This window comes from Diospyros lotus, chromosome 4 (assembly GCF_014633365.1).
Source record: "Diospyros lotus cultivar Yz01 chromosome 4, ASM1463336v1, whole genome shotgun sequence".
Lineage (NCBI taxonomy): Eukaryota > Viridiplantae > Streptophyta > Magnoliopsida > Ericales > Ebenaceae > Diospyros > Diospyros lotus.
Genome location: NC_068341.1, coordinates 892,346 through 901,268, shown reverse-complemented (window position 1 = coordinate 901,268; position 8,923 = coordinate 892,346). Strand labels below are relative to the sequence as shown.

Genomic DNA, 8,923 nt, shown 5'->3' with positions numbered 1-8,923 from the left:
ATTAATTTTCATTACAATTGAAGTCATTGTTAATGTGTGTGTTAGGTTAAGGTTAAATCAATTAGAGTAAACATTAAAAGTTAGTTCTCGTAGGTACGACACTTTATTCATCATTGTATTACTTGTCACGATCCGTCCACTTGCGGGATAGAATAGGCATGACAACATGCATAATGATATTGTTGTTTTATTTATTATATATAGAAAGAAAAACCTTATTGTAATATATATAGGTACCACACATTAGCTACTGGAGTAGAAATATGGAACACATTATTAGAAGTCCCATATGGAAAGTACAGATTAATATTACACGTTATTATTAATGCACATTCTGCTCACATGATAATGGGCTCGATTATAAGAGAGGTCACATAGTCTCGCAGAAGATGAGCATTTGTGTAACCATCCTCCTCTTGGTATATGAGATCCATGACTCGAGCCAGATTTAGAAATCTAGTAAGGAGAGGCATCAAAGTGACTGCAGTTGGTTTGAGTAACTCCTCGTTTATGATGTTCCATGAATTGGAAACTCGTTTTCTCAATTCATCTATTGCTTTTTCTTCTGAAACCCCATGTTGGCTCACGTAACACTCCACTGCTGAGGCTACATGTTTCCTTTCTTGCTCAAACTGAAACAAGTAAAAAGCACATAGATTAATCCTTCTGTAAGAAATATTGTTATTATATATTATCATTATGGTCATCCTTTACTTTGTGGCTCGTGATATCATCCATGAGCCTGCAGAGAAGTGATGATTCTGTAAGAATCAAAGGATCTTCTGACAACCAATTGAATGCTTGCTCCGTCCCAAACTCCCCCATGCCAGTCAAGCTAATTGTTGCGATCAATGGGTAGCCGCAACTCACTGTTGCAACCTTCAGGTACTCTTCAACTGTGGGGACATAACTCTTGTGACACCACTCTGCCTCAGCATGATAGGCACTACAAAGTTTTTTCATCTAGCGAGAATACAATGACATGTTAATTGTTAAGCCACATCTAACTATATGGTACTTGCAATCCATGTCAATATATTGTCAATCCAATCAACTCAAGAATATAGGTCTTAGTCTTACAGCTTCTTTTGAATAGTGTACGCGGTATGGTTTTCCTTCTTTTGTAGTCTCCTCCTCAATTTCTGTGTAAGCATCTAAGATTGCTTGGTAAAGTACTTTCATGTACTCTGGAAGTGATTCTAATGTACTTGTATCCCACCTAAAGATTCAAGATATAAGATATAGCATGAATCCTTAATTAGCTTTAATTGATGACATCCCCCTCAGGATTAACGGATATTTTTTATTGAACTTGAGTGCTAAAAAGGGCAAGCAAGCAAACCTTTGAATGGCTTTGGTAAAGAGCTCGAGTTCTTGTATTGTGCCATAAGCATCATAAGTGTCATCAATGACGGATGCTAACGTAGTCACCTTGGTGAGCAATTTTCTTCCAAGGGAATACTGGGATTCAAAGTACACTCCCAATATCCAGAAATAGCACTCCACTACTCGATCTCTCGCATAAGGAAGTTTTGTTTCAGTGTCTAGTGCCCTCCACCACCTGAGGCACGGGATCAATAGTTAGTACATCAAATGGATCCTATATTTGGTTTAAGAAAGTGCATGCATGCTGAATATATTTAAAAGGAACGAACTTTATGATGTCGTTTATCTCTCGCTGATGTAGTGCTTGTAGCATATTGAAATCCAATTTTGCGAATTTGACGAGTTTTGCATTATGCGAAGAATGGTCATCTCTTCTCTTGTAAATCGATATATAATGTCTTACATTAATCCTTGGCAAGGCCTTACGAATTGGCCTAGTTAGGGCATGAATTACTTGTTCGAAAAGGAGACTGGGGCTAACTTGACTTGCCACCCAATTACGAAGGTGAGTGGATGCCAATATCATGGCTTTATCAAGCGATTCTTCTCCATCTACTTTGAGAAACGATGCCTCGTACAAACTCAACATGCCATGCACATCGTCACTATGTGTTCTTTTCAAGCTGCCTTTCTCATCCATGAACTTGGTAAACATATCTGCTCCACACATGTAACAAAATATATATATATATAAAGATTATATATCATCCACTTAAAACATCTTTTTTTTTCTTGTAGTATATATAGTGACAATTGATGGAGTCTCAATTGATTACCACAAGAGATTCGATAGCCAGCTTGTCTTAGGAGACGAAATAGAAGAGCAACAATATAGAGATCATTGTCTTTGCCATCCCATTCATTGTACATTTGCTTCAACTCTTCTTTTATCTCTTTCTCAAAATGGTAAGAGACGCCCAATCTTTGCACCGCATCAATCAAGTTTAGCTTTTGCAAAGGGTTATGGCCGGGTTCCCTAAGCACCCTCCTCATTTCTTCTTTTAGTTCCATGAATTGCTGAAACGTGGTGTCTGTTATCTACATGCAACAACATACGGATCAAGTATCCATTATACCATTTTTAAGTCAATTATCGGTAGGTAGGTACACATTCAAAAACAATATTTAAGAAAGCTGAATCGGAATGAACAATTAGAAGCAAAACATATAACAATTAGTAAATAACTTCTTAATCATTACCACTGGATTCTTCAAACATTCCAGGAAACGATCCCCCCAAATACTGGGAGGAAACTTTGCTACATGACGAGAAGCCATGTCGACGTCTGAAGCAAGAGCACACATCTTTGATCACTATAATACCGCACTGCGTACTAGTCTTTGTAGTAGTTCTGCATGGAGAGGTGGGGCTTTATTTATAGCCATCTTTGCACAAGATGGCACGTGACACTATTGCCAGCTCCGGACTTGATGCAATAATGCATCTTGTCAAACTATTGCTCTGTGTTTTGTTTGTTTGTTATGTTATTGTCCTCATTGTACCAGTAGTAGTGACGAGTACGATGAGGATATTTCACTAATAATTAATTAGACTATTATCAGTAATAAGAACATCGTGCACGTCAATTTCTTGAAAAATAATAGACTACATTATTAATCTATTTTTAATAAAATAAAATTATTAACAATTATTAATAATCATGCCAAATATTCCCAACAAGAAGATGATATTTTTAATGCTTACAAAATATCATATTTTGATGTTAATAATCACACTGATTTTTAGAGGTCGAGAAGTTAGAACTAGGTGTTTTTGGCCCATATTTTTTGTGATTTATATGATTATATCTGCATACTTCCAATAAATATATGCATGCACTGTGTAACAAAGAAAATGAAATATCAACCGATGTCGGCCATCCAAACCCAATATGTCATGTGGGACACGAGCTGATGGCTTTTCTGCTGATGAGTTTGGTCACGTGGGACCTGACATGGATGATAGCTCTCCTAAAGGGGTTGAAATTTGAAAATGTCCCCATCACTCATTAATATATTATTTGTTAATTAAGATATTAATTAAAAAATAATATATGAAAAATATTTTTATTTTATTTATTAAATTTATTTAGTAATTTATTGAAAAAATCATATAATTTTTTATCTAAAATTTAATAAATAAATTTATAAATTTATTTAAATTTTTATCAATAAAAAAAACCCGAGATGTCTTCCTTATATAAAACTTTCTCAGTCTCTTTTTTTCATATGTTCATCTTCTTTTCTTATCTTTTCATCTTTTATCATGTGATCCATATCCTTTTATTCCTCTTTCATGTTATTCTTTACGTTTTTAGTGTTGTTTGAGATAGTTGTTGTATTCATTACAATTTATTTCACCTTCGGTCATCGTCTCCGTTGTGACCTATTTCGCCTATCGTCAGCACCTAAAAAGTCTTCGGACCTATTCGAAGGATATATACTCATTGAGACACTTTATCCCAAAGATATCTCCAAACCCTTCAGTCTTATCAGATGCATCTTTCTTAGAAAGTCTAGAGACTCTTGTCTATGGATCCCACAAAATATTTATAAATACCCACGTGGTTCAAGGCAAATTAAACAAATTTTTTGGCCGATCTTTTTCCCGACTTTTCTTCGGACCTATTGGAACCTACTAAGACCTTACACACTCTAAGAGTCTCGATGACTTAAGATATCGAACCTCACATTACTCATTGGGAGTCCACTCCCCTGAAGACCCATAACTGGATATACTAGACATACTACTCACGCATCTGCATACATCTGCATCCTTATCTTTCATACATCAGAGTTTGACTTAGGCATTGAAAGGCCCACATGGAGAAGATCTTTGTATGCTTTTTAACTATCTTTGTGGCTACAGATACCCCGAAGACTCCCAAAACTATTCCTCGAAGACCCTTGAGATAGTCACCCGAAGATTATTTCCTAAAGACCTCATGGGGGCATCATCCCTCGAAGACTCTAAAGACCGTCCAAGGACCCTGAAGCCTTAGTCCTCTCAAGCCATAGAGGAAGCCCTAGTCTTTGTTGACTCTTCGAACAGCATCATGTACCTCTCAGTTTTCTCAAAGAACTCTACTTTAATTGTTTGTAAGACAAATAAATAAAATTATTTTACTTTAACAACAACAGGAAAAAGGGTAGTTGGTTCTTTCATCACAAACCATATATATTTGTGGAAATTCATATATCTTCACAAAATTTTCATAGAAAAGCTTACTATAATAAAATATAATAGTAATTGTTATATGTTATTCCCGCATCACTCCTTATGGGCCAGGCTCGGTCCAATGGGTAGGCCCAATTACCCAAAGCCTAGAAAGTCCAGGCGACCACATCAAAGAAAGCCCATAAACCACTGAAATTCGAAGCTCATGAGGCAAACATCCAGCAAGCTCCCGGTAAAGCCCCTAGCAAGCTCTCAACGTTCGACTGACGAGCTCACAGCAAAACCCTCAGTTCGCTGGACCACCCAGGTCGCTGGCCTAAAACCGTCAGCTCGCATAAGTGGTAAAGCTGCTGAGAAGTCAGAGGTATGGACTATTCGCTTTATCTGCAGCAGCCCTTGCCCCTTGTAATGAGGATCCCACTCCCAATTTTGTGTGGACGATAAGGGCTGTTTGCCCTCCATTATGTAACCATGGTATTTTTATATGTTATCTAAATTGTAAAGGCCCCTTGGTATAAATAAGAACCAAAGAGATCATGAGGGGCAGGGACAGAGAGAATAATCAGACACTGCCATTCTGAGAAAACAATCAGAGGGCAGTCGTGGAGTAGATATCGTTCTGGCCAAACCACGTAAAAAAATCCTGATGTTGACTCACGTCTGAAACCTTTTGTATTCTTCTTCTTGGAACTTTGGACTTACTCACCGTGACCCAAGACGAATCGGGGTCGGTTGAAATTGAACGTCAACATTTTGGCGCTAGAGGAAGGGGCCGCTCTGATCAATAGCCATGATAAGAGGAAGGAATACTCGAAGTTCTGAGGCAGCGATCGACCCACCAGAAAATCACCATGATCAACCGTGAGACTTTCCACCAAATGGAGGGCCCGTTGCTTCGACAGCAGGTATCCCTTTACCATCGCCAATTGAAGACGCCACCGGCATACCGCCACGGTTTCCTATTCAACCCACAAACCCGATCGCCGGGACAGGGGCAATCCAGGACTGGCAGCAACGCCAAGAGGCGTTAAAGAATACAGTGATGCAGCTCGCTGACGCGGTCAGAATTCTGGCCCAAGCTCAAGCGCGGGCTGCCCACGATCCACCAGCATCGCCTCATAAGGTCCGCCACCCACGGGAAGAGAGACCTTCACCCGCAGAAGAGGATATCAGGGATAACTATCCATTCCTAAATCACCACTCCCTGGTCCAAGAAAGAAGTAAGCGATCGCAGGCCCAGCAATCAGCAGGTTCGGACTCAACCGTGGATGAGCTATATCAAAGGATACGGCAGCTGGAAGAACGACAAGGAGTCTGCAGCCAGAATAATGGCAGTGGGGACAAGACGTCGTTCACTAGGAAGATTGAACTCGAACCCCTCCCCCGGAGATTTAAAGTCCCGAGCATGCCACAGTATAACGGAGACAACGACCCCCTATGACTACCTGGATGCGTACAACGTATAAATGGATCTACAGACGACCAGCTCTCTAGCTAAATGACGTGCCTTTTGGCAATCTTGGGCGATATTCCTTGAGCTTAGTTAAGGAGCCTCCCCCCTCGCAGCATCAGCAGTTGGGAGGAATGCCAACAAAGATTCCTCAACCAATACAGGGCCCTAGTGAGGCAGCTCGCACCATTTTCTCACATCGCCACAGTGTTCTAGAAAGCGAATGAGTCCCTGAGAGATTACATCGCTATGTTCAGACGCGAGGTGAGTCGAGGATGCCTCCAACGAAAGTATCCTGACGGCGATTTCCGTCGACCTTCAAAAAGACGGGAAGCTCTACGAGAGCATCTACAGGACCCCAGTTAAAGACCTGAGGGAATTTTATGAACGAGCTTCCAAGGAGATTCGATGGGAAGACGCCTTCGGGTCAAAGAAACCCATCGGGTCTAAAGAAAAAGCTAGAGGCTCTAACCAAAATAAGAGAAGGAATAACGGAGATGCCAGAAGGGAAGCTCGGGGGGAATGCTCAAGCAATGAAGTCTTCAAGTGAGCTCGCAAGACAGAGAGAGATGAGCGACCTCTGCGGTCGTAGCGTTTTGACAACTATTGTATCCTATCTGACCCCAAGAAAGGATCTTTGCTATAGAAAGGAACAAAGAGGAGTTCGGGAAGCCCAACCCGTTGAGAACTCCCAACAAATTCAGAAATAAAGAAAAATTCTACGCATACCACAATGAGGCAGGTCACAACACCTCCGAATGTTGGGCCCTAAGGGACGCCATTGAGGATCTGATAAGAAGATGTCGCTTGAAAGATTATGTGGTACGACCAACCAATCAACCAAGCCAACCACCGATAAAGCAACTACCCCCCTCCGATGACAAGTGCTCACAAGCTGTGCGAACTATCTACATGATTCATGGTGGACCTCACCTCGCGGGATCCTCCCACAAATCTCGCGACAAGTACGTGCATGAAAATAACCATGTCTTGCTGGCGAGATCGGATGAACAGTCAATTCTCGCGAAGCGACCTAGGGGTAACCCAATTTCTGAGAAGATGGTTTTCTCGGAAGAAGATGCCAGAGACGTCCATTGGCCACACAATGATGCGCTCGTTATATGGGCCTAGATTGGAAACTCTGAAGTGCGAAGGATAATGGTGGACACGGGTAGCTTGGTAAATGTAATGTATAGAGCGTGCTTCGATCAGATGGGTTTGGGACCATAACAGTTGAGCTCATCCACAGAACCGCTCTATGCATTTATAGGGGACGCAGTGATCCCTGTCGGTCGAATCAGCCTTCCCTTCACCATCGGGAATGCGAATCGCCAGGCCACCACTTTGGCAGAGTTCCTAATTATAGACTGCCCCTCAGCATACAACGTCTTGCTCAGAAGGCCGGCAATGAACAACCTGGATTTGGTCACTTCAACCAGGTCGCTAACAGTGAAATTCCTAACCCCCAATGGAGTAGGATGTGTACGGGGCGAACATCACCTTGCAAGACGTTGTTATGAAGACGCCCTGAAGATGGGAGCAAAAGGAAAGAAAGTGAATGTCATCGCAAAAGATGGCCCGCAACCGACCAGCCGATGGGAGGCTAATCATGATCTGGATCCCCGCGAGGTCGACTGCGACAAGCCCACCGGTCCCATGGAAGAGCTCAAAGATATCTCAGTCAGCGAGGCGAATAAAGAAAGGCACCTCAAGCTAGGAAAGAATCGCCCTAGAAGTCATGTCGCACAGGCTTAACGTAGATCCGAGCTACAAGCCAGTGCGTTAGAAGATGAGGCTAATGACTTCAGAGCGTTATGCCACTCTTAAAGAAGAAGTGGACAAGCACTTGGTAAATAATTTTATCAAGGAGGCCCACTATCCGATCTGGGTGACCAACCCGGTCCTGGTAAAAAAGAAAAATGGGAAGTGGAGGACCTGCATCGACTTCACCGACTTGAACAAGGCTTGTCTTAAGGATAGTTTTCCTCTCCCCATAATTAATCAGCTCGTGGATGCAACAGCTGGTCACCAGCTCCTCAGTTTCATGGATTCCTATTCGGGCTACAACCAGATCCCCACGAATCCCACCGACCAAGAGCACACCTCGTTCATTACCGACCGGGGGCTTTATTGTTATAAGGTTATGCCTTTTGGATTGAAGAATACTGGCGCGACCTACCAAAGGCTGGTAAATACTATGTTTGAAGCGCTAATCGGCAGAACCATGGAAGTGTACGTCGACGACATGCTGGTAAAATCTGAGCAAGTAATGGACCATGTTTTCAATCTGAGAGAAATGTTTGGAGTCCTCAAAAGCTATCAGATGAAGCTCAATCCACTCAAGTGCGCCTTTGGGGTAGCCTCCGGAAAATTTCTTGGATTCATGGTAAATAATAGAGGAATTGAAGCCAACCCGAACAAAATAAAGGGTTTGCTCGACATGAGGTCGCCCGTAAGGAAGAAGCAGGTACAGAGCCTCAATGGATAGGTCACGGCTTTGAACCGTTTCATTTCTAAGGCAACCGATAAATGTGCTTCGTTCTTCGAGCTTCTAAAAAAGGCGCAAGACTTCAGATGGACAGAAGAATGCGAGTCCGCATTCCAACAACTAAAGGAATACATGGGACAGACCCCACTGCTCGCCAAACCCAAGAAGGGAGAAAAGTTGACATTGTACTTGGGAGTATCCCAACAGGCTCTCAGTGTAGCCCTCATCCGAGGGGAAAATGGGGTGCAGCACCCCATTTCCTACGTCTCCAAAAGCCTGATTGATGTAGAAACAAGGTACGCACCAATTGAAAAATTGGCTTACTGTCTAATAATGGCATCAAGGAAGCTGCGACCTTATTTTCAAGCTCATGAGATCGAAGTCCTAACCAAATACTCGCTGAAGCAGATCTTACAAAAGC

General features: G+C 42.0%; 1 protein-coding gene across 1 annotated transcript; it reads right to left on the bottom strand.

Annotated features, from left to right (window-relative positions):
• Positions 1–203: 203 nt before the first annotated feature.
• Positions 204–2,727, bottom strand: LOC127800718 ((-)-germacrene D synthase-like). The gene is made up of 7 exons (XM_052335496.1): positions 2,587–2,727; positions 2,163–2,424; positions 1,656–2,043; positions 1,343–1,561; positions 1,081–1,219; positions 715–963; positions 204–632 (listed from the first exon to the last, which is right to left on the bottom strand). The coding sequence occupies exons 1-7, from the start codon at positions 2,689–2,691 to the stop codon at positions 339–341; spliced, it is 1,656 nt and encodes a 551-aa protein (XP_052191456.1). The 5' UTR covers positions 2,692–2,727; the 3' UTR covers positions 204–338.
• Positions 2,728–8,923: the final 6,196 nt, after the last annotated feature.

Bases quoted from the DNA above. Each gene is read 5' to 3' on its own strand.
- LOC127800718 (XM_052335496.1), bottom strand. From the start codon at position 2,691: ATGTGTGCTCTTGCTTCAGACGTCGACATGGCTTCTCGTCATGTAGCA. The intron at 2,425-2,586 runs GTAATGATTAAG...TGTTGCATGTAG, and splicing joins AATGTTTGAAGAATCCAGTG to ATAACAGACACCACGTTTCA. The intron at 1,220-1,342 runs GTTTGCTTGCTT...TTGAATCTTTAG, and splicing joins TTTACCAAAGCCATTCAAAG to GTGGGATACAAGTACATTAG.